Source organism: Wolffia australiana, chromosome 11 (assembly GCF_029677425.1).
Source record: "Wolffia australiana isolate 7733 chromosome 11, ASM2967742v1".
Lineage (NCBI taxonomy): Eukaryota > Viridiplantae > Streptophyta > Magnoliopsida > Alismatales > Araceae > Wolffia > Wolffia australiana.
Window position 1 is genome coordinate 11,308,008 of NC_135845.1, and position 24,673 is coordinate 11,332,680.

The 24,673-nt window shown below is 40.9% G+C and overlaps 1 protein-coding gene across 1 annotated transcript in view; it reads right to left on the reverse strand.

The window, feature by feature from the left end:
* Positions 1 to 980: 980 nt before the first annotated feature.
* Positions 981 to 24,673, reverse strand: part of RST1 (ARM repeat superfamily protein) — a 75,347-nt gene continuing 51,654 nt past the window's right edge. Inside the window, exons 12-25 of the mRNA XM_078583605.1 lie at positions 24,070 to 24,142; positions 23,112 to 23,280; positions 22,882 to 23,012; positions 22,709 to 22,800; positions 16,303 to 16,400; positions 15,984 to 16,187; positions 15,550 to 15,627; positions 8,402 to 8,584; positions 4,860 to 5,693; positions 4,526 to 4,774; positions 3,085 to 3,717; positions 2,827 to 2,980; positions 2,226 to 2,344; positions 981 to 1,461 (exon numbers count right to left, since the gene is read on the reverse strand). Of these exons, the coding sequence (XP_078439731.1) occupies positions 1,099 to 1,461; positions 2,226 to 2,344; positions 2,827 to 2,980; positions 3,085 to 3,717; positions 4,526 to 4,774; positions 4,860 to 5,693; positions 8,402 to 8,584; positions 15,550 to 15,627; positions 15,984 to 16,187; positions 16,303 to 16,400; positions 22,709 to 22,800; positions 22,882 to 23,012; positions 23,112 to 23,280; positions 24,070 to 24,142 (3,380 nt within the window). The 3' untranslated portion in view covers positions 981 to 1,098. The remainder of the gene's footprint in view (positions 1,462 to 2,225; positions 2,345 to 2,826; positions 2,981 to 3,084; positions 3,718 to 4,525; positions 4,775 to 4,859; positions 5,694 to 8,401; positions 8,585 to 15,549; positions 15,628 to 15,983; positions 16,188 to 16,302; positions 16,401 to 22,708; positions 22,801 to 22,881; positions 23,013 to 23,111; positions 23,281 to 24,069; positions 24,143 to 24,673) is intronic.

Consider the following 24,673-nt stretch of genomic DNA (forward strand, 5'->3'; position numbering starts at 1 on the left):
ATCTTTTTGTAATAGCTTTGAGCTCTTAATTTTTGTTTGAGACCACGACATAAACTTCTTAACTTTGACTTGTTTGAAACCGAGACCAGACACTAGACTGGCCCTTAATGGGACCAAGTATTTGTTTTAAGTTCAGGTCTTTGCTGAAACCAGACTGAGACTAGACCATGATCCTCCCTTGCTATCATTCTGTCTCTCTCTCTCTCTCTCTCTTTCACTTTCTTTCAATTATAACTCCATTTCCCGCATTGTATAAATTGTGTTCAGTGTTGCATTGATAATTTGGATAAATTACAGCAGATTGATATCTTGAAGGTAACCGGGATGCTCAAAATAAATTACAAGAAACCTATAATATCCTCTTGAACTTGAATTAAATTATGAATTATTTGATTGGTCAAAATTCAAATGCCACGAATACGAAATAACTTTTAAGTTTCAGTTTAGTTGATTTGGCATACCCCAAACCAAAGTCCCGCTCTATCTCTGTCCCTAATAATTTTTTTCATGGTTATTTAATTGTACTCGCTTTTCTCATAACTCTCCTCTAATCTTATTGTTCTCTCTTTTTCCACAATTCTTCTCTCATTTTCCTTCAATTCTCTCCCTAATATTATTTTCTCATTCATTATCTTTTATCTTATTTTTCTCTCTACCCATATAAATTCAAAAGCGACAATTCTCTTTAATGGAAAAGGTTGAGGAAAAACTATTTTGAAAATATGGTGTTGGGGATTATTTCAAGGTAAGAGTACAACACAAAGGAAAATAAAAACTAAACATTTACTTTTGTTAAGCGAGGGAGAAAGAAAGCTAGTACTTCAAGTACGATCAAGCAGACTTTATGGTTCACATTTTAATGTGAGAGAATAAAATAAAATTCACGAAGAGATCACTGAAATGGACCCCCAAAAACTATATTCCAAACGTGGACCGAGGAAAAAATATATATATTTAAAAAGCGTTAAACAATTAAAAGCTATCATGAACCTGCCCCTTAATGAATAAAGATACAGAAAACTTGCCAGTTTTTCACCAGTAGGGAGAAGGGAAACAAAATAAAAAGTGAAAAGAAATAAAATTATATAAAAAAGTAGGTCAGGGAAGAGGGAGAGAGGCAAGGGCTAACTTCTTATCAAGTGGCAAGTGGTGCTTGAGAGAGAGGCAGGTTGTTGACGTGGCGTGCACGAGAAGCTGTGACCAAGAACTTTGACTCGGGTCGATCTGGGCCGGCCCATTAAGCCCACTTCCGACGCATAACGGGGAGGCCCAATAACAAATTCTCTTCGTCGACTCCCACAGCATGACTGCCATTTTCTCGGCAATTGAGCTCCATTCGTTGCGCACGAGAAGAGAAGGAAGAGTCAACGGTAAGTCGGTCAGCACGGACTCCGGGCTCAGAATAAGAAGCGGCATATAATCGCAGCATCGGCCTGATAAGACCCCCATGAACTGCAAAGCCTGTCACATTAACAGCGGATGAAAATAAAGAGCATGTTTAAATAATTTTACTTGAAAAATATCCCCAACTGTCTAAATAAAAGAAGCCAGTCTGTTCGGCTCTGGTGGATTGAATTTCTGGCAGAAATGAGAGTATGGCTTTAGTGAATGATTCAAGAAAATCCAGAGTTTGATGATATTTGAGGAACTTGAGATCATGAAAATGCATGGAAATGGTAATTTATTGCAATTGGTGTATTAAAATTTCTCTCAAGAGGTTAAGGTGAGATCCGACGGATAGAAGTGGGTCACGAGCACAACTGAACTGCCCATATGCCTAGTTCAAGGCAACAGATCTCTATCATCGTTTCATAACATGACATGAAACTTCAAATGAAGAAAGAGAGAAACATATTCTGCACATTATCAAAGTCGTTGACTATAAAATTGATCATCGAATGTTTGATGAATGGATTACGACAATAGCCTGATCAGTAATCTCGTTGCAATTGTAGAACAGAGAGTGAAAAATTAAATACAATTTGATAAGGAATGACCGCCGTGATGATATTCTAGACCCAACGGTGATATTCCCGTAATTAAATAAGATTTTAGTTTTTTCTTTCGAAAGAAAAAATAAGATTTTTGATGAATTTGAATTCAATCGAGACCAATGTGTAGTTAGTGATTATGGATCATCAAATATTTAATTTCAATGAATACGTATTCTGGAGCAAAATATTTGGTTAATTAAGAAATTTATTCTGTCGATAAAGAGTACTGACCGTGGTTGGGTGCGGTGAAATGCAACTGATCTCAACAGCATCCATCATCCATTGCCTTTTCACAGAGATATCGGCGCCATACAAAGCCGAAACAATTTCCAATATTATTTCCCAAGTAGCTGCCACTCCGACCAAAAAAATCAATTTCATTTATGAGATTATTTTAGAAAAATGAGACATCTCTTCAAGGCCATGAGTAACAAATCATCAGAAATCGGATCCATTCAATGCAGATTTAATTTTTTTGGAAGACGCAACATCTCTTCAAGAATATGGATAACAATGAATCAGTAATCGTATCTATCTCCGTATCAGGATAACTTTTTGGAAACTGCAACTCCTCTTCAGGAACATAAATTATAGAACTTCATAGGGGAAGGGAGTGGGCGGAGATGGCAGAGAAATAAGAGGGAAGAGAGATAAGGAGAAAAGAGAGCAGGCAGTTGATCAAAATACAAAAATAGAAAAATATGAAATAAGGAAAAAGGGTTCCTTACCCTTTACACAGAGAAAGGTACCCTAAAGGTAGAAGGACGAAAATACCCCTACTTCTAACATCGATAACAATGCATGAGAAAGAGGATCCAACATTGAGACTCACCTTCTGTTTTAGAGTTCAATGTCAGAGTTTTCAGATGTCCAAGCTCAGATACGGGGATGAGAACCCGCTGAACAAGCCGAGCCATAATTATCACCTTCTTAACCGTTTCATCTTCAGAGGGGCTCTCCTCACCAAGTAAACTGACCTTGGGAACCTTTGCACGCAAGAAAGATTATCTTAAGTACCCTTTTTTTAGGGTTTTGACGGGGAAAGAGAAAATGAAATTAAGTTTTTTTGCAGCTTGAAAATATTTTTTACCTGCAGCAGATTTCTCAGCCAGTCATGAGGGGCCACAGCCAAGCAATCAACAGCCTCTATTGACTCTTGGGAATGTACGCGCTTGCCTGCATCATATTTAGAGAGAGGAAGAGGCAGCAATCTGAATAGCAGTTCCATACATCTCTCTACTTTTACTACAGTGGTTGCCTTGTCTGAAGCATCGATCATACACTGATGAAGACCTTTCCAGAACGATATCCGCAAGATGGATCTCTCTTCAGGGCTGTAAAGCATATACACAGATGAACTGAAGAACCCAACCAAATCTCCATGAAATTTTTCTAGCCTGGATGCAGAGAAGAGCTCCATAAAGCGTGAAAGCCGGGATAGAAGCAAGCACTGAAGATTCAGTTCAAGCGTACCAAAGCGGGACAAGAGAGAAAGCTCATCAAGAAACATGAGGATGGAATTGTCAGAGCTTGCGTGGACTAATGAGAGGTTCAAGCATTCTTCCCTTAGTGAGTTGGGAAGTAAAATTGTAGATGGTTGAGCCCCATATCTCATGAAAAATTTAATGATGGCCACCCAATCAGATGAACTGGGCAACCTGGGTGCCTGCGAGAGGCACCGGAAGACACTAGCAACAGCTATTGCATCAGGAACATTGTTTGCCTGGGTGAAAAAAAATTAAAAACAATCAGAGTTGCTGAGAATAATAATTAACAACATAGGAGCCTGTTTGATGACAGGCAGAGAATGCCAAATTAGTTTTCTAGTGGGCTGTTTTATGCAAATCTTTAATCACCAATCTACCTATTTAAGCGGAAGGGGATATCCCCTGCCATCCTTACTTCTCTCCAAGCTCCAGTCCGAGCACACTCAAAAGTTAACAGAGTCCATAATCTTGAGCCTAATTGGGAAGCTATGGATACCTTAAAGACTTTTTTTTTGAAGTTGATTCCGTTCGAGACTGGGAAAGCAGCACCTTTTATCTACTGATCTGACTCCTCAGTACTCTGATGCAGACTGTGCCTGAGTGATTAATTTATAGGTATTTTTTCAATGATTTCTTTTCTTCTCAAGAAGGGGAAACTTCTGCAAATAATTAAAACCACATGCCCATGCCACTATGTTACAGAGGAAAGATGAAGAGCACTGATTATATATCACAAATACATAATATATTTAAATGTATATTACGTGTACAACAGCAAAGATTGATTTTTTGGATGAAAGATAACTGCAAAGGTTGATAAGTGAATGCAAAATGGGTTAGACTGATCAAAACCCTGCTCATGGTTCTATTTCTCTCTCTCATTAAGAGGCAACTCCAGTATATAATTGATACTGATTAGATAGTAGGAATATAGAAACCACAAGCCCATTCAATTATTTTACAGATGAAAGAGGAAGGACACTCATAAGATACTAGGAATATAGAAACAAGTACAAGTCTACAAATGTTGATGTGCGAACAAACCTCTGTGTTCTTTAACCAAGAGCAGAGACCCCAAGTTAAAGTATCCTCTGAAATGCTTCTCGATACTTGAACATTTTGAGAATGAGACCACCACCATTGCCTAAGAAACGACATACTCCATGCCGCACTTCCACGTATTTGCTTATCGGTGGATTCTTTTGCTATTACAAAGATTTCTTGCACCAGTGACGTATACAAAGGCTCAAGAAAGGGATTACCAAGTATGGGCCCTCTTATGCATCGAGGATCCTGTTGAAGCAATCAGATGTTTTTTTCCCTAATTTAGACAGAATCTCCAGAGAAGAAATAAAATAAAACAATAAACTAACCCAACCTTTGACATGGCACCAGCTCCAGAAAAAGGCCGGGCATAAGTTTCAGACATATTTGCAGCCCCCCCACCAAAAGCATTGATCACTCCAAGCATTCCTCCAAGCTGGACTATGGCCGGGTACGGATGAGTATACAGACTTCTTAGGTTTTCCGATAGACATCTTATATCATCAAAGTCAAGAGATTGGAGCCCTTCATTCAGGATGCAAGATAGGAGGGATCCAGCCCCAATTGAAGATGCCATTAACAGATTTTGGTGTGCTGCCCCCAAATCCTTTGTAGCTGCGAGTCTTGAAATCAAGGCAGTATAGTTCTGAATAAGACCAGAAAGGTCTGTATCACTCATCTCAGCTCTTTCACAGAAGTTAACAACAGTAGGAAGCACAATACAAGAACCTATGGGTAATTGGGTTCTGGGCACTTTATCCTCTAATGGCATCCACGAGAGAAGAATATTCTTTATTATTTTGATGGTATCGTAATCACCTATGGTATATAAGGCTGAAGCTACATTGCCCAAACCTAACACAAGTCCTGTGGGGCACCAAAAGTCATCTGTTTCATCGTAATCATGAGTAAGTAGGTTGCTTGGGGCTTCTTCTCGTTCCTCTCCATTATCCGGTGTTAAGTTTGCACATAAGGACATCATTGAATCAGACAAAGAAGGGTACATTTGAGTTATTATTGAAGATAGCGAACGGAGGATTTGTCCAACCAATTTTTCATTTTTTATTCCTTCTGACTCACTGCGGACTTGGCTCAGTGTCTGACAAGTCAAACCCAGTCCAGTGCCGCATGCTCCTTTAACAAGATAACTTCTGCTCGTATGGACAACCTGGAGGCAAGAGAAAACAACAAAGCAGTCAGATACCCTTTTCATTGGAAGAAACCTACTTTTTCATTGTCAATTTTAGAAGAGAATAATGTGGCTTCCAGAAGAAAATACACTTAATGGTGATATGAGAGACCAAAAATTTCTCTATTTCAAGCTAAGTTTAATGTGTAACCATTTCAGACAAGATGAGGTTGCATGAGACATTCAATGGCGTGCTGATATGATCCACACCCGCGTTTATGTTCGGAGGAAGGCACGACACTGGCCCAGCCCGGTAACGTTGGCCCAACCCATGGCCGATCCCATTTAAGGCTCCACTTTTGAGAGCAGAAGCAGGAAGAACCAATTGTGAGCTCTCTCTCTCCCTTCTCTCCTCCTAGCTTCTCCACTTCTCTCTTGCCCTATTCCTCCCCATATTGTTCGCCCGTCCCGATACCGGTACCAGATGACGGTATTGGGACGGATGCTGTATCGGATACCGGAAAGGCAATTTTCCGGTATCCGTTCATTCCGATATCCGATATCGATATCCGTCTCAGGGGGGAGGATGATGACATCGGATATCGGGTGTGGATATCGGTTTTCGATATCCACATCGAAAGGAAAGTTAAGAATATTATTAATCAATCTAAGTTCAGCGATTGATGAGGGCAAGAGAGTAATAAGTGAGGTTTCTAATTGCTTAACTCGTTTATTATATACATCCAAATATTTTAAATTACTTCCATATGGGATAACAGGATTCGGGTTTGGAGTTGAACTCCGAATCCTTTTATCCCATATGGAAGAAAATAGAACTTTTTATCGCTATTTACTGGACGATGTGTTAATATGTTAAATAATAAATAAATATGAGGCCATTAAATAAGGCGAATATAGATAAAAATACTATTTTACAATTTAAGATATACTCATTTAATATATACAAAGAAAGATTTCTAATTTCTTCCATGTGGGATAACGGGATTCTGAGTTTACATTACACTTCGAATCCTGTCATCCCATATGGAAGAAAATTAAAATTTTGCACTCTATATATTAACTGAGTTTGAGAATAGATTAAAATCAATAGATGCTAGTAAACGCAAGTCACAACTTGATATGAACTTCGGATTTTTTATTGTCGATACCAGTTCCGATATCCGGATATCGAAAACTGATATCCAGTATCCGCCGCGTCCCTCTACCTACGATATCCGGTACCGATATCCGTCTACCTCTCAGAGACGGATATCGTCCGATATCCGTCTACCTCTCAGAGACGGATATCGTCCGATATCCGATATCCGGCACCGTCCCATTTTTTCCCAGATATCGGATATCGGTTGTCCGATACCGGATGACAGACGGATATTGGTTGGGCGAACACTACCTCCCCGTAACATCTCCTCGTACTCTTAGGTGGGCGTCACCAGCCTGCTCGTGGACGCTCTCCCTCTCGGCGATCCTTCTATTCTCTTCCCTTACCATTCCCGTCTTCTCTTACCCCCCGGAATTTCCCTCACCTTCTCTACTCTCATTTGGACATCAATCTTGAGTTATCAATTGCATTGCAAATTTGGACGAATTACATTGGAAGTTACGGTCTCCGATTGGGATCGTAACACGTGCAAGAATACATTTATTCCTATCATGTATTATTCTGAAGCATGTTTCCATCATTTCAACTTTTTAAAGGTTTCCTTGCTTATGAAATAGGTTCTAGTAAGGGGGGATGTGCACATGACTTGATCTGAATGTGTTTACCCAGGGTTCCCAGTTATGAAACCAGTAGGCATTCCCATTTAAGGTAATAAATTTTTTACTTACCTTCTGGATCTCACTATATTTCCATGTCAGGTGGAGAAATAATTCTGAAAGTGATTGAAGCGTCCAATCCATTCTAAGAGCGTTATAATGTAGTATGTGTTTCTCACTTGTTGCACATAATTTGAGGCTAATAGAACCATTACACTAGCTGTTGTATCTCATTTTGGCCTGTGACTGAAACCCGTCCACTACACACTTGTCTATAATTCTGATACAATCCTCATCCTATCCCACAAGGGGATTTTAGTCATTTAACACTTACATATTTTCTTTAAATAAGGCTACCCTCCCTTTATCAAGGCAACCAAGGATAATGAAGTTTGGTCTCCTCTCTCAATGTCCAAGTCCCCTTTCTCTCTGCGATCCCCATCCGTTGTGATCACGACTACCTCACCGCATCTTCAGGCCGCTCGTTCCCGGTTGATTCCTTCATCTTCTGTCCGACCTCTCCCGGGATCATTACCATTCTATTCCACAACCCAGGAACATCCTTACTTCTTGTCAAGCCCCCTTCCCAAGATGTAAGGCCACATCACGGACCGTATCAATCACTTTTAAATATTAGTCAAAATGAGCCGTTTTGATTTTGTTCTCCTTATGGTATATTCAGCCCTCTCTCTCCATGTGATCCAAGTCTCAGATTGACATCTTATGTATTGCAGGCAAGATTGACCTCTCCTCTCTCCCTCTCTCTCTCTCTCTCTCTCCCCCTCTGAATGGATTCATCTCTTTATTATCTATAACATTTAAGATTTTACATAAGACCCAACGGATTGAGCCTCATCCATATCAGGGTCTGCTTAAGATATTAAAAAGATAAGAATATGCATCTTCAAGCCATAGATGTTGGTAGACAATTTTTTTTTATGCAATGTTACAATTACTGGATGCTCACTAACCTTGAGGAGTGCAGTAACAATCTCCACCTTTCTAGAGTTGTCTGTTACATGTAGGGAAGTTGATACCAGGCCCAAAGATAATGCAGCAGACCATTGCCGGTGTTCATGCTCATTCTGAAACAACCACTTCAACAAAAAGTTGGATGCCTTTGATAGAACCATGAAGCCTGATGGTGGCAAAACCTAAGAGACAAACACAAATAAAAATCATTCTCACTGAGAACAGAATATACATAAACAGAAAAAAGCCCAGGTATTATAATGGGGTTCTTTTAAAGTTTCTAAGGACTTAAAGAAGCTTGTTGGTTTTAATACCTGAGAAAATATAGTTCAGAACTCTTTCAAGAGTTCAAACATATGGTAAGACCATTTTAAGGGAACATATCATGCTTCTATTAAAAAATGGATGCCTATGTCTACCTTTACACAATAATTTTCAGGAATCAACTGCGTTATTTGACATAAATAGCTACCTCTCTGTTATCTTTTTTATTTCCATTCTTACCCCTCTATGCCTTGTTTAGGTATTAGGCATTTCCGCCTTCCTAATCACCTCTCGTCCTTCCTAGGGAAGCTCTTGTGTTTATCTTCAACCTGGATTCAACATGGTATCAGAGCACATCTGATCCTGTCCTGAATTGTCATTCTTTAGGGCTTACACCTCCTGCCATGGTCGTCAACAGTGGCAAAGTCCAATGACGACCTCTTGTGCACCAAATTCCACAAATTACAATTCTTGGCCAGCCAATAGGAGAATTTGGAACTGTACCCCAGTTTGGAGCCACAAAATACTCAGACATGCAGGAAAACCTGCCTCTGTCCCCGCCATAACACAAATAACACTCTGACCAGAGCCGTGGAGCTCTCCCAATCCATTCACGATCTTTGATTTCCCTCCAGAAACTTTGCAACCATATTCACTCACTCCAATCAATCTGCCCACCCCCTTGGCCAACAGGGTGAGTTTCATGGCTTGTAACTTCAATACCCCTATACCATGTCCCAGAATGCTGGAGCCATTCCCCTCCCTTCCTTCGACTTTGAGCTTTCCCATAGAAATCTCTTTATCAAGCATTATAAACGCTTGCTGACCCATAGGTGGGTTCACAACTGAGAGGTATAAAAAGGGAAGTGTTGAGAGCACCTGATACAACAACACCATGCGGACCCCCATTGACAATAATTTTGCCTGCCAACCCTTCAACCTCCGGTCCACCTTAATGACTGGCTGCCAGTCTGTGGTCTTGAGACGACCCCCCCAATGGCAGGACACCTCAAAAAATAATGTTCCAAACAATATATCCAAAGTTCTATAGCATAGGGCTTCCTCCTATACTAATAACCGAAAATAAACGAAAACTAATTTGGCTCAGTTGATATGAAATCCCAAACAGTAAGTAAAGACGTCCAATAATATGGAAAAGTCTTGGCCTCCTCCACTGTTCCCTCAATAAAGGAGTGGTGTTATCAGCATATTTAGTAGTGTTTTGGAAAATGTGTAGCAAGTTGTGGGAACAAGCCTGGGTCATGCCTATAATAAGGGCGTCCAGAGAAAAGACAAAAAAAAACGGTGCTAGTGGCCATCCCTGCCTGACCCCCTTTTCAGCTAAATCCATCTACCCTCTAGGCACCCATTCACCAACACCGACGAGTGAGACATGATATATCACGTGATCCATCCCCACCCATTTTTCTGGAAAGGCTCCTTAATGAGTCTATGCATATGCAAAGTCGACATAAATCCTACAGTCTTCTTTCTTTTCCACACTAGGATCTCTACTGCTACAGCGGCCCATCCACAAGCTGTCAGCCAAGAATGACTACTGATTGGAGTCCAACAAACTCCCGGTAACCTATCCTACTTTGTAAGCCAAAACCTTCGCTGTGATGAGATTAATAGAGTTAGACAACAAAATAGGCTGAAAATCCCCCACACTTACAGCCCCTTGAAACTATTGAAGTAGAACCAAGTAGGCACAACTGATTCTCTACATTCAATAGTTTCCTCACCAGAACCCCTCAAGGATCATCTCAAGGGGCCATTACCTCCATCTTGATCGGCTCCAGGATTTGTTAAGGAAGAACAGTGGAAAAACATTTGGCCTTGTGACCCCTTCCCTGTTCAACCCTTGATGGTCAGCGGACCTACTCTGTTAAAGGCCTCACCAACTCCTCTTCCTGTGGCTGCGTCAATCGAGGTGTTTCCCTGCTATATTACCTTACTTATTTCTGTTGTCCTTCAGCTGATGGACTGTGGTGGCTAGGGTTTAGCAGAACAAGAAAAAGACAATTTAACTTAACCAATAACGTTTTCCCCCATTTATAGGGTTACACGTGGGCCAGAACTTATAGGGCCCATTACGACATAAGTGGGCCCAAAACATAAAGAGAAAAAAGAAGCTAAGACAAAAACTTAAAAACAATGGTTGCTTCCAACACTCCCCCTCAAGCTGGTGAGTAGATGCTTCGAACTCCCAGCTTGCTCAGCAACCGGTCAAAGATAGATCTGGCCAATCCCTTGCTAAGTATATCTGCAGTCTGGTTAATTGACTTTACATATTGAATATAAACATGCCCTTGGTCTATCTTCTCTCTAATCCAGCGCTTGTTCAGCTCAATATGTTTTGTTCTATCATGTAGGACTGGGTTATGAGCAATGTCGATTGCTGCTTTACTTTCACAGTAGACTATGGTGGGTTTGTCCTGTGCCATCCCAATCTCTGCAATAATATTTTGTATCCATAGGGTTTCACTGATACCTTTGACTAGAGCTCAGTATTCAGCTTCAGCACTTGATATTGCAATTACTGGTTGTTTCTTGCTCCTCCAAGTAACCACATTTCCTCCCAGAAGTGCACAGTATCCTGTTGTGGACCGTCTGTCTATCTGTAAACCTCCAAAATCTGCATCAGTATACATCTCCACATCGGTAATCCCATTTTGGCTGTAGAAAATTCCATGGCCTGTTGGACCTTTCAAATATGCTAATACACGGAATGCTGCCTGTAAATGAGACTGGGGTGGACTATCCATAAATCAGCTCAACAACCCTACTGCAAAAGCTATATCTGGTCTTGTATGATTCAAATAGATTAGTTTTCCAATCAACCTCTGATATTGTCCTTTATTCACTTGTACTTCCTCTTCACAAGTACCCAGTTTTGTATTAGGATCGACAGGCACAGAAGATAGTTTGCATCCACTCATTCCTGTTTCTTGAAGAATATCCAGGATATACTTATGTTGAGAGATGAATATCCCCATGGAAGAATAAGCAACTTCAATGCCCAGAAAATATCTTAGTTTTCCAAGCCACTTGATTTCAAATGTTTCAGCTAACTTGTTACACAACAATCGATTCTCAAGATAATCATCTCCTGTAATGATAATATCATCTACTAAACTAATAAGATTGAAACTTTACCAGAGATAGCTTCAAAAAAAGTGTATGATCACAATTACTCTGCACATAACCCATGGATTTCATGCAACATGAGAACTTCCCAAACCATGCTCTTGGGGACTGCTTCCGACCATTAAGTGTATTCTTTAACTTACAGACCTTCCGTGATTCAGACTCATAGTATCCGGGGGGTAGCTCCATATAAATCTCCTCATTTAAGTCACCATGAAGGAAGGCATGTTGACGTCATACTGTAACAGTGCCAAGTCCAGATTCGCTGCTAGTGATAGAAGGATTCATACTGTTTTAGCTTGGCAACAAGAGAAAATGTCTCTCTATAATCGATACCATAAGCTTGTGTATAGCCTTTCGCTACTAGCCGGGCTTTATACTGTTCCAAACTCCCGTCAGCATTATATTTTACAGTAAACACCCATCTGCAACCTACAGGACACTTGCCAGGCGGTGTCAAAATTTCCCATGCGTTATTCTTAATTAATGCCTCCATTTCAGTGTCCATTGCTTTCTTCCAGTTCATATCCTTAATTGTATCCTGATAAGTCTGAGGAATTGGGATTGAATTGATGGCTGCATAAAGGATTGATAATCATGTCCAAGCTGAGAAAATCCAACCACATTGGCTAGTGGATATCTCACTTCTTGGGTGCATTGTCTCCGGCCTTTTCTCAGAGCAATAGGCCATCCAATACTTTCATCTTCTTCTCCCACTAATGTCTCACCCTCAATCTCATTTGTTGTGCCCATGGAATTGTCAGTTTCATTTACAACTTCCTCTCTGTTGGGAGAAATTGGCAGAGCTTGAGATGTCTGATCGTCAATTTTAGGTACTTCCCAGATTTCATGCTGAGAATTCAGATTTTCCTCAACTGATCATTCAGATTCTCCTGCTTCAGTATCATTCAGTGGTTGTCTTACACTGTCATTGACTCCAGGTGCCTGCTGATATATACCGGTAGAAGTCCCTTGTGATGCCTTGAAATAGCTTTCATTCTCATGAAATGTCACATCTGCTGACACAAAAGTTTCCTTTTTGTAGGATGGTATCACTTGTACCCTTTTTGGGTGAGTGAGTAACCCAAGAAACACACTTAGCTGATCTTGGACTAAACTTGTCTTCTGGATTGTGCAGATGTACGAAGGCTACACACCCAAATATTCTGGGTTTTAGATCTGTCTTCCACCAAGCGTGGGTTTAGAATTTCATCATTACCTCCACAGGGCTTTTATAGCCTAATGACCTGGATGGCAATTGATTAATTATATGTACAGCTCTTAAAACAGCTTCTCCCCAGAATTGCTTGGGCACATCATTATGAATGAGTAGTGATCTAGCAGTAGTGGTCACATGACCTATGCGCCTCTCAGCTACTCCATCATGTTGTGGGGTATGCACACAAGAAGACTCATGAATTACTCCTTGTGCTTTGAAGTACTTAGAGATTGTTTCATTAATGAAGTCCCTTGCATTATCAGAACGCAGTCGTTTAATGGCAATATCAAACTGATTTTTCACCATGTGACAGAATGTTTGAATTAGTGCAGCAACATCTGACTTGGATTTTAATAAATACACCCAGGTTAGCCGTGTGCAATCATCAATAAACACAATAAAATATCTTGCACCTGTTAATGCTGTAGTAGATGATGGACCCCACACATCACAGTGAACAAGAGCAAATGGTATTTCACTTCGTTTACTATTCCCATTAAACACTGCAAGCTTATGCTTGGCAAACTGACATGTATCGCAGTAAAGATCAACAACATTCAACTCTTTGAATAACACTGGAAACATATATTTTAATAATTCAAATGACGGATGCCCAAGACGACAATGCATCAACCTGATCTGCTCCATTTGTTCACTCTCCTATAGCTCTTGTGTAGTGTAGCACTATGTAGCCTCTCCACCACCTTCACTGCTAACATACAAGAGCCCATTCTTCACTTTAAAAGGTGAAGTCCTCCAGTTCTGTGCCTCATCATAAACAAACTCATTGTCCGGTGTTATAGAAAATATAAGATCCAAATCTTTGACAAATCTCTGTGGAGATATTAGTTGAGCTTTGAGGCCAGGGACATGTAGAACATGTCTAATAAGTCCAAGACCTGTTATTTTTACATCCCCAATACCTGTCACCGGAAGGACTTCTCCCCCTGCCGTGAACACCCTTCTGTCTCTTTTATACGAAGTATCGCTATGAAACTTAGAACAATAGAAAGTCATATGATCTGTTGCACCGTTATCTAATATCCAGTCAGATAAAATATGATGGTCTTGAGCTTGAGCTTATCATGGTCTTGAGCTTCTCAAATTCTTCCTTCAGAGTAGCATAGTCTTCAACGGTACTCTTAGAGGCAGTCTTTTTTGGGGCTTGACCTTGCTCTACTTCATCATCTGATTCACTTTCTCTAGCATCAGAGACATAGGCTACGAGAGATATTTGTATGGTTCAAGAAGATCCTGATAGAACAAAACAGAAGATATGCAGCTCTGACAAGTTAGAGCAGAGATCCTTGCAGAAGAAGAATCTGTCAGAGGATTCTGTCAGATATGAATCTGTCAGTGAATTCTTCCAGAGAAAATCTGTCAAAGGATACTGTCATTTCTAGAAGAATCTTCTTCTTGGGCCACAAGTTGCTAATGGGCCTCAGAAAATGGGCTTGGGATACATCATTTCAAAGGGTTGAGGTGAACACCTTTGCCAACGACCGTTTCCTCTAGTTGTTTTGCTCACCAAAATTAAAGTTCTTATCCATCTTCTATTGATTCCCCTTGACTTATTTTGCTAGGATTCATAATGATATTAGGGGTCCTGAAGCTCTTTTCCACATGTCACTAAGGAAAAATGGTGTAAGCTCTATCATGTTCTCAAAACCACAAGAAACCTCTTCCAGATGAATATGCCTAGATTGTTTTTGGATTGATGTCTCAATCTCTAAAAAAATCTGTCTTCTAGAAGAGCTATGTCTTATCCATCTTCTAAGATTCTCCTTATCTCTTTTTGTGAGAATCGATAGAAATATTAGGGTCCTGAACCTTCTTACGACGTTCATGAAAAAGGTAAAATTGGTGTTGCACCATACTCTTGAACCACCAGAAGCCTTCTCTTCCAAACGAATCTGTCAAAATATTTTTGGGTTCTGGCAGCTCTAACTGCAGTTAATTTGATAAAACTTCTTTCATTTGCATATCTTCGAAAGCTCAGTTCGCACAAAAGGCAATCTTGTCATCAATCCAAAAACAATTTACTCTTGTCACTCTACTTCTGTTCTCCTGAAGAATCATCTTCTTCCTCTTGTCATTAGACTTCTTTTTATGTCGTTGACCCTCCTCTGGTCACCTAATTTGATAAACTATCTTTCATTTGCATATGTTAAGAAGTTCTTTTTAGTAGCCCCAACTGACTATTAGATGTGGGTCCATTCCAAAGATCCATCTCAAATGTTGATCACGTTAGAGTGCTAATATAATAACCTAAAAGTAAGGGCAAAAAAATAAAATAAAAATACATCCAGAAATAAGAAAGGAGTGGGAATATATGAACGACCCGAAGTAACAAAAAAAGGACTACACAAAAATGAATGAAATAAATAAAATCCCATTCAACAAAAGTTAATTGTGAGATAAAAGTTTGAAGAAAATGTTACTTCATGCTTCCCAGAAACCAATGACCGAATCTACAATAGCAAGTCAAATCTCATATGAACCATTTTAACTTACAGCGCAGAGAGCGCCAATGGCCAAAGCCACATTTTCTGCAACACGCGGAATAGATTCTTCAGCAGTCCTCAACAAGATCTAGAAATGAGCAAAAGTTAGATGATGTTCAGACAAGAAGGAAGATATTACAGTCTCATTAAAACCTACATAAAATTACCAGTATCCACAGAAAAATCCCCCACTTTACTCGCAAGCAGGCAATATTTTGTCTTTACTCATCTATCCTTTGTCTCTATATGCTTATTTTTTTGAAAAATGTCTATATATGTTTTCGCAATAATGGATTTGAGACAATTACATCGCGTGCAACTTCTCTGAATGAGTCAAAATTCTAATGAAATGAAACGAACAAGTTCTCTTCTGACCAAAGGTTTACTTGAAAAGTGCTCGTCAACTTAAACCAAGAAAAATATATCAGAGCCTTGAGAAATGACCTTGAGAATTATGGCTGCTGACTTTGAGCTTTCTTCTGCATTTGCTGACATAGTATCAACTGTGACCTCCCTCAACCAGCGACTTAAAAAAGATGTCCAAGATTGAAGTGCAAGCAACGCTACAAAAATGTTCCTTCCTAGATGCAAAGACTCCGCAACTTCTAACATCATGGCTTCATATTTTGCATGAAGTTTAGATGCATCCTAACAAGAACAGTGATATGCCCAAATGATATAAGCAAGGATTTTTAAGTTCATAATTCAGATGAGTCAAGGACACTCAAAAGGACAAATTATAGCATGACTTGAAAAGTCAGACCTTGCACATGATTGATCGTTGTGGGTCCTTCGATGAGAGGGTAACAAACAGTAGAGACGCACCAGGTAGTTCTCCAACATTGGGTTTTTGTTTAGTACCTGGACAGATGTAACAACATGGAAAACATTTCAAAGAGGATTCTTGTGGCAGAGAGTTAACCTCTAAAATTTTAATAAATTGATGAAGCCAAAAATCTGGGTTTGGGATTTATACATATACATATATACATGTATATATATATTTTGAAACATCGGGTTTGGGAATATAAGTAAATAAAAAAAATGAAAGGAAACAGGAAGATCACCAGGAATCAGTGGTTGACCGAGAATGTAAGTAACTAATAAGAGAGAGAGGCTAAGGTCCCATGGGCCAAGCCCATATACCCAACAACAATTCGTAAGGAAATTTCATACAAAAATAAAAACGGAAAACTTTTAGCACAAAGAGCACGAGTGTCCAGGAAAAGGCATTGGATGTCCGTGACATTTGCCTGGCAGATGCTTAAAAGGAAAATAGATTTTTTTAAGTTCAACAATAGAACTTCTCAGAAGAAGAGAATAAGGAGAACCATTAAGTCATTTTCATGTGCTTTATAAAGGCTAGGTGAGAGTTTTAAGATAGTCAAATTTAATTTCAAAAAGGGTCAGTGTGGGTAGCAGCAGGGCAGCTGAAGGCTGGGCCAGCTGAGATACTTAAGGCGCCCAAAGGGATAATTGATCCAATCTCTTCCCGTTGTTCTCTCTCTTATCTTATTTCCTATTTTCCTCCAATTGAACTACAGCTCCATTGAATGGATCTATCATCTTCTTTAGATCAGTTTAATTATTCTGTAAATTGTTTATTGTATTTCCTTTTTGATCCATCAATTGAGACTGAATTTGATCAAGGTTCAACTGGCCAGAGATTCTGCCGACACACCAATGCCTTGGCTCACTTTGGTGAAGCTTGAGTGTCCAAAGTCTCCTTAGGTTGCACCACTTGGAAGAGATCTGAGATGATTATGTCATGGGGTTTTGGTGGGAAGGATGTCGCCAAGAGGGAGATAGAGAGGCTAGCAGAGAAGGAGCTCCAAGGTAAGGGTTCTGATGGGATGAACATTGGCAGCAGTTCTTTGGGGATGGACTTCGTCTTGCAAGATAACGTTAAACACAATATTTCTTCACTGTCCTCCTTTGAGGAGGGCTAAATCATTACAAGGAAAGAGGACAATGGATGAAATGGCCTGTAGCAGCCTCAAGAGTCAAGATAGCAAATATTAAGATCACGAGTTCAGGCTGCTACAATCAGTTAAACTTGTCAATCTGGCAAAAAGGCTGGCTTGAGTTGTGAGGCATGAAAAATCAGGTGCAGCTGATTGGACTCAAGGTGGCAAAAGATTTGTGACAGATCCAAACTTTTAGGTGAACTCATTCGGTACAAAGTAGATGGCAAACGCTTTTTTTCCTCCATTGAGATGTAGCCTGTGTGATATGGTCATAGCCTTAGATATATTTGAGTGACAACCTCAAAGGAGACTTTTTTTTTTCTTTTGAAAGAAGGGGGGACAGGCACCCAAGATTGGTGATTGATACGATCCTAAGTCTAGGCTCGTATCGGAAGGAGGGAAGAGGACGAGAAGAGGCAGAAGTTCCCGGGGTAGAGAGGAGAAACGGGAATGGTAGGGGGAAGGCCGAGCAGACAGGTTAGGGATCGGCCGGGGACGAGCCGCCTGGAGATGCGGTGAGGAGGAGACGATCGCGAGGACGGGGACCATGGAGGAAGAAGGTGCATGGACGTAGGAGAGACGAGAGGGGAAGAGAAGCCACTAAACCATAATAACCAAATCCAAGTCTGCCCTCCCCCGAAGGAGGGCTGCGCTATTTAAAGGAACACAAAGGAAACTATGACGAGAATGCCCTCGAGAGGCACGGGTAACCTATCAGTGATCCTCCCTATATGATTAAATACAGCCTTGACCAGAGGGGTCCCCACATCTGCCATTCATCTCCCTCTAAACAACACAGAGATTCAACTCTCCACGTTGTCTACTATGAAGAGCAATACCGCGTCTCGTCCTTTGAAAATGACCTCATTGGGGTGTAGCCATATTGCCCAGAGCACAACAAACAACCATCCCCGTTCTTCCCGCCACTTGTGTACCTTGTCCTTGTAGAGAGTCCCAGAAAGGTCTCCTCAAAGGAGGCACATCTACAGCTATCACTGGATGGCTGGCCCACAGAGCCCCAGTAAACATCATTGGAAGCAGAGATGAGAGCAGTCTTCACCAACCCTAGTTCACACAGCACACTATGCCAGGACTTCCAGTAGCCATCTTGTCCTAAAGGCCCATATCACCATCATTTACTAAAGAGCAGCCACCCAAAAAGCCATACCTTAAGTGAACTCTTTAGCTTCTATTTGACTGGGCATGCGTTAATGGTCAACGGTTCCTCTTCTGATTATTTGTGTCTGATTTGTGCTTATGCACCCATGACAGAGAATGGCGTGTCAGACCACATGCACCCTTCTTCTACCATAGTCGTAGGCCGCAAATGTCGTAGTGACTGTCAAACAATATATTCCACCGCCCTTTGCATCCTTCGAAAATCTGCCGCCTTTGTGCTGGCAAGTTACTGGCAAACAATGGATTCCACGTGCCATCCCAACAGTTCGTGAATATGGCCCTAGGCATCCGCAGAAGGGCGAACAACTCTGGGAACTTGGCGCATAGGGGAACCCTAGCCGACCAGTCATCTAGCCAATAGCTAAAAGTGGATCGTTCACCCAGCTTGGCAGCAAAAAAATCGTGGACGTCGGAAAATACTTACCTCAAGCCCTGCCAGAATGCAGATGTCCCTCTGCTTCGACTGGGGCACCGCTCTCAGTCCATCCATAAAACTGTAGTTGTCCTTCAATACCTTCTTTGACATATCCTCCTCCAGTCCCTTGACTCAACCCGCCCATTTGGGTAAAGGGCGAGGTTCATGTCGTGCAGCCGCAGCACCTATAGCCCCCCTGGTTGACTGGTCTGTAGACCTCTTCCCAAGATATGAGGGCCCTCCCCCACCCCTCTGAAGCAGGGCCTTTCCATTGAAATCTTCATATCAAACCTTCCAGGCGCTTGCCAACTCTAACATGTAGCTTTTAGACGGGCATGTAGAAAGTGATGAGAGCTGAAAGCACTGACTGTAACGGCACTAGCCCGCGTCCCCCCCCACAACACTCTGGCCTAGTATCCCTCAAGTCGCTGCTCCATCTTCTCTATGACTAGCTGCCAATCTGTGCCCATGAGGCAATCCCCCATTAAAGGCATGACAAGCTACCTGATGGGTAATGTTCCAATTGACATCCCCAAGGAGGTGGAGCATAGAGACTCCTCATTTGATGGTACCTAAAGCCTACGAAAACAATGAAAACTAAGTCCTGAGCAGACTGGGAAGAGGTCGAGCAGGGTGGAGATTTTCTTGGCCTCCACTAATCCCTTCATAAAAGAACTTGTGTTCTCAGCATATTATAGTAGAGGGATACTGCTGGGAAGCTTCGGGTCCGAAACAGGATGCAAGGGGGCATTCCCTGCTTGTCCACGTATTGTAGTTTAATCCATCCTCCCTTGGGGCAACCCGTCACTGATACCGAGGAGTGCAATGTGATACATCTCTTAATCCACACAACCTATTCTGTGGGAAAATTTCTTAACCTGTTAGCCATTATGTGAGAAAACCACGTCACCCTTTGCCAGTTGTCTCCCTAGAATGAATGCAGATAGGAAGGTCCCAACAAGCTCCTCGATCACCTTCCTTTGCCAATTAGCCTTACTATGATGATATATATTGAGTTAGACGATGAGATCGACTGAAAATCTTCCATGTTGATGGCCCCTTGATACTTTAATGTTATAATCAGGTTGACATGGTTAATTTCTCCGTCTTGTAGTTCCCTTAGCTGAATTTCTTGATCATGACCATAACCTTTGCCTTGACCATCTCCCATAATGTAGTAAAGAAGGATACTTGAATCCCATCAGGCCACGAGGCTACTTTCCCATTCAGTCCTTGCATTGACATCAACTGACTTGCTCCCTCGCCATTCCACCTCCATTTATTTCCATGAAAATGTGTTGTCGTGCTTGGCCAGCGCTCTAAGGACAGCTAGAGCTCCCACAAACTCCTGATTCCCCGTTTATATCCTCAATATCTAGTTTAATATTGTCCATCCACTGGCCATGTGATGGAACAACCTTGTGTTAGCACCAACCTCCTTCACCCACAACTGCTTTAGCTGTTGTCTCCAATCTATCTACACCTTGTCTTCCTCCGCTATTACTACCCAGAGTCTATGCCACTCTTTCTCCTCTTCTTCCGATATGATTCTGGCATTCTAGGTCATCAAGGTTCTCAATTCCGACTAAGGTGTCAAGGCACCTACTGTTATGCCCTGATGTGTTTCTTCTTTCCCTTGAGGTGAGCTCATAGATCACCAATTTTATGGGCCAGACGTGTTGTTGCCAAACCCTGTCCACTATGTGATGCCCATCATCTGCCTAGCTCCTCCTTGAAGCCTGTCTTGTTGAGTTAATATATGACCATCTTGAAATATGTGGGCTGACTAAAATCTTTCCTAGGAGAATAGAGCCTTGTTCCAGGACACAACCAAACCACCTGATTGAACCTGCCGCATCCACAACCAGGTACCCCTCTAGGAATCCTTGGTCCATTATCCTTGAGTTCCTTGTCTCACACTTCTCCAACATGGTCTCCTGAAGGCAGACCACCGTGACACCCCATTCCCTTCGTTATCTCCCCCTATTTCCATTTCACCACTTGTGATGGAGCCCTCGTACATTATAAGAGATACACTTCATGAGTGGGTTGGTTCCTCCCCTCTAAATCTCTTGCTCCATCAGGAATCTTGCTTCTTTTTCCACCACTTTAAATCATCTGGTGAGACTCTTACCCTCCTTTCAGCATCCCCCCAGTGTGTTGGTCTCTGCCATCTTGCCAGTCGCCTACCCTATTGATCTCACACATTACATTCTTTCCCTTCTGCTTCATGTGTCTTGTGCTCAAAGACTCTTTCTCCCTATGCCCTCCCTCTTCCCCCTCCATTGCCTTTCCCTTCTCATCTTCTGTCTTCCCCTAGGGCACCTTGTCCTACCCCTTTCTGGCAGCATTGGGCATGCTTTTTTGCCCTGTCCTTTCTATGTCTCCTAAGTGCAAGCCTACTTTCCCCACAGCCAGCAACTGAAGACAACCATGAGCTAGGCCCCCCCTGGCCCTATCCAACCTCATCATGCAAATAATTCCATCCCTCAAGTGGGCTGGTCATCATGCACCAATGTCGAATTTCCGGCTTCAATCAGAAACTATCCAAACGTCCTCATGCCAAGCACGCTTTTGAGAGGAGTTATTGGTGTTCGTCATGCTGATCACAAAGTGGAGGTACTGTCTATTAAAAAACACTTCATCACTAACCACTACATTCTCAAATTTCTTCTAGACAAGCCCAACCTCAGTTTCAGCAGTGGGTCTCCAAGCTAGTCACTTATTACTTCCAAATTTGCTACAAACCAGGGTGATCTAACCTAGCAGCAGATACTCCAGGGTGGAAACATACTTATGCTCTTTTTCTTCAGAGTGGCCAAGCAAATGGAGCACCTGCGTATGATAGGCAGGTTTGTGGTAAAACACAGCATTTCATTTGACACTCCAAACAGAGATGTCCCAACTAAAAGTAGCTTGCTGTATTATGAATAGACTCTTGCTGTTGTTGATTGTCATTCAACTACATGGTACTGCTCATTATGTGGAGGTTTCCTTGATTGGAGAAGCAAGAAACCAGCTTTTGCTTGCTCGTTTGAGAATATAGATTTTTTAGTACCTCTTGGGGATCTTTAAAGAAATTTGGATAATATTCTTACCAAAAAATTGAAACTTCAAAAGTTGCACTCATATATATTGATGATCTAGTCCAGCATAATTGGACAACACATTTTAATACTGAGTTTTCTATTATAGAGAAGCTGGAATATAAGATCACATGTATCCCTTGTATACAGTTTGCCTAATGTTCTTGCATATTCCTATGAATTACCCAACAAAATTGTTCACTAATCTTCTTGCTAAACTGAGAATGCTTGTTATCGCTCCCAGCTTAAGGGAGAGTTTCTACAAAATACTGCGAATGTATTACATTTTTTGCCCTTCTACCAACGCAAATGGATCTTATATACTTGAGGTTAATGCAATAGATGCGACTCTATCTGTCTCACAAAACACTTTATGGACCAATTCTTTCATTCTTTCAATATGCCATTCCAAATACTGGAGGTGCAAATAGTCTCAGATCTCCAGTGAATCATATATGAAAATAACTAGAATAAGCCTCATGGATTAAATAAATTGAGTCTAAAAGTATGAGGGAGACTTACCCGTTGAAAACATAGCATGAGGGAAAATGTCTAAAATCTTTTCAACCTTGTGTGTCACTGGTTTCCTGTCCTTTTGAGTTCGGCGCCTATTCCTGAATCCATGAGTATTGTAAATATGGTTTCCATTTTTATTCCTAAGAAATGACAATAGCATTCAGAGAAAAATACTTTACATATGCTCAAAGTTGACAATCCTGACCACTAGCAGTTCCATTGCCCTCTGAATTTCAAGGTTATCCTCAGAAACAAGAAACTCCAAGCACAGTTTTGGGAGATCAGTTATCACTTTGAGTAAATAGTCAACCTTCAAAGATGAAAAATAATTCTGAAGTTAACCAACATATGTTTCAGCTGAAACCCAAAGTAGTTGGATAAATGAAGCATAACAACAGTTATGACTTGCCTCAAAATATTTCAACGATTGCAAGGCAGAGATACGTGCTCTAACCCACTGTTGAGAAGAGGGAAATTTATTACGTAAGCTAACTTGCCACAAAATTTGAATGACCTTCACCGATGCTTCAGGGCTGGCCTCAGCATCAACTGCCCCCCAACGCAATAGGCCACACAAACTGCAGTGAATGAAAACTTAGCACAGTGTAACTCATGCCAACATTAGGAACTACGTTTTAGGAAGCCCATCACCTTAGAGAATTAGTGGTATAATGTAATCTCGAGGGTTAACGTCTAGTGAGAATGAGACAGTGATGGTACAATTTTACTCATCTCAAGAAAAAAATGGTTTCCATCATAGGAAATGCCAGTTTGAGAAGTTCCAAATATGATAAATGAAATAGAGAAGAATAGTGCAACTGGACGAGATATCAGACAGAAGAGGTCAGGAGCTGTCTGAAGATGGAACTCTGAAGGCAAAGACAACAGTCTACAGCAGGTGGTAATGAGAAGAGAGAGAAACATTGTAGAGAGAAAATAGATGAAAAGTGGAAAGAAGAGGAACGAAATATCAGCTTCCAGCTGACCAATGAGAACGATCAACAGGGAAGCTTCTACACCTGTCGTAACCCTATCCACCAAGAGAGAGAGAGCTCAGCCAATATTGACTTGTTTTCATTAGGAGTTACCCAGTACTTATACTGGGTTACATCAATTAGGTCTCCGTGTACCCAATATGGTGGATCCGAATTAGACGGATCCCATAAGGGCACTTACACAATTAGGAGAAATACAGGGCTTATTAACAAAACATATAAAAAAGATAGGGAAAGCTGACACCAAGCATAGCCAAGTCATTTTGAAAATGAGATATAGGAGAAAAGTAACATAAACTCATCATGCAGCAAAGCCTTCTTACTTGGATATTGAAGAAGACTCAATGATTTCGGAGAGAAATATCTTCGTACCTGACTGCAATGACATGATCCTCAGAATAGTCCAGCAAATGTTTTTCAATGATAACCCAAGCAGTATAGAAATCTGAGAGTACAAAAATAAAGGAGAATATGACCATTACTAACGAAACAGAAATCAATAGGGGAACCACTCCAGGATAAAGAACATCATCTTTTTGTCACTCATAAGGTTCATATGCACTAGAGTTTGGACTTCAAAGAAACTTCATAAAGAAAACGAACTAAATTTTTTTAATCCTGATCATGGAGATAAGATTTATCCAAATGTTTTTTAATCCTGATCACTAGAGATAAGATTTATTCTTTCCTTTATCTATCTGTTCCTTCTTGTTATGACATAGCACATTCAGTCATTTGCTACAATAATGAGACAAAAGTAACCGTTGTACTTCAGCCTCTGTATATATGTTTCCGCTTAATGCAATAGAAAGCATGCCTTTTCATTATTTCATTTCTCAATCTTCTCTTGCTTGTCAGTGCCTTAAGGGAACGCCTTGTGTGCATCATTCTTTCTGTCTCCTCTATCGTTCTCTCCATCTACAACCTAGCTGAATCTCAGATTCATCTTCCTAATACTCCTCTTTCTCTTCTCTTT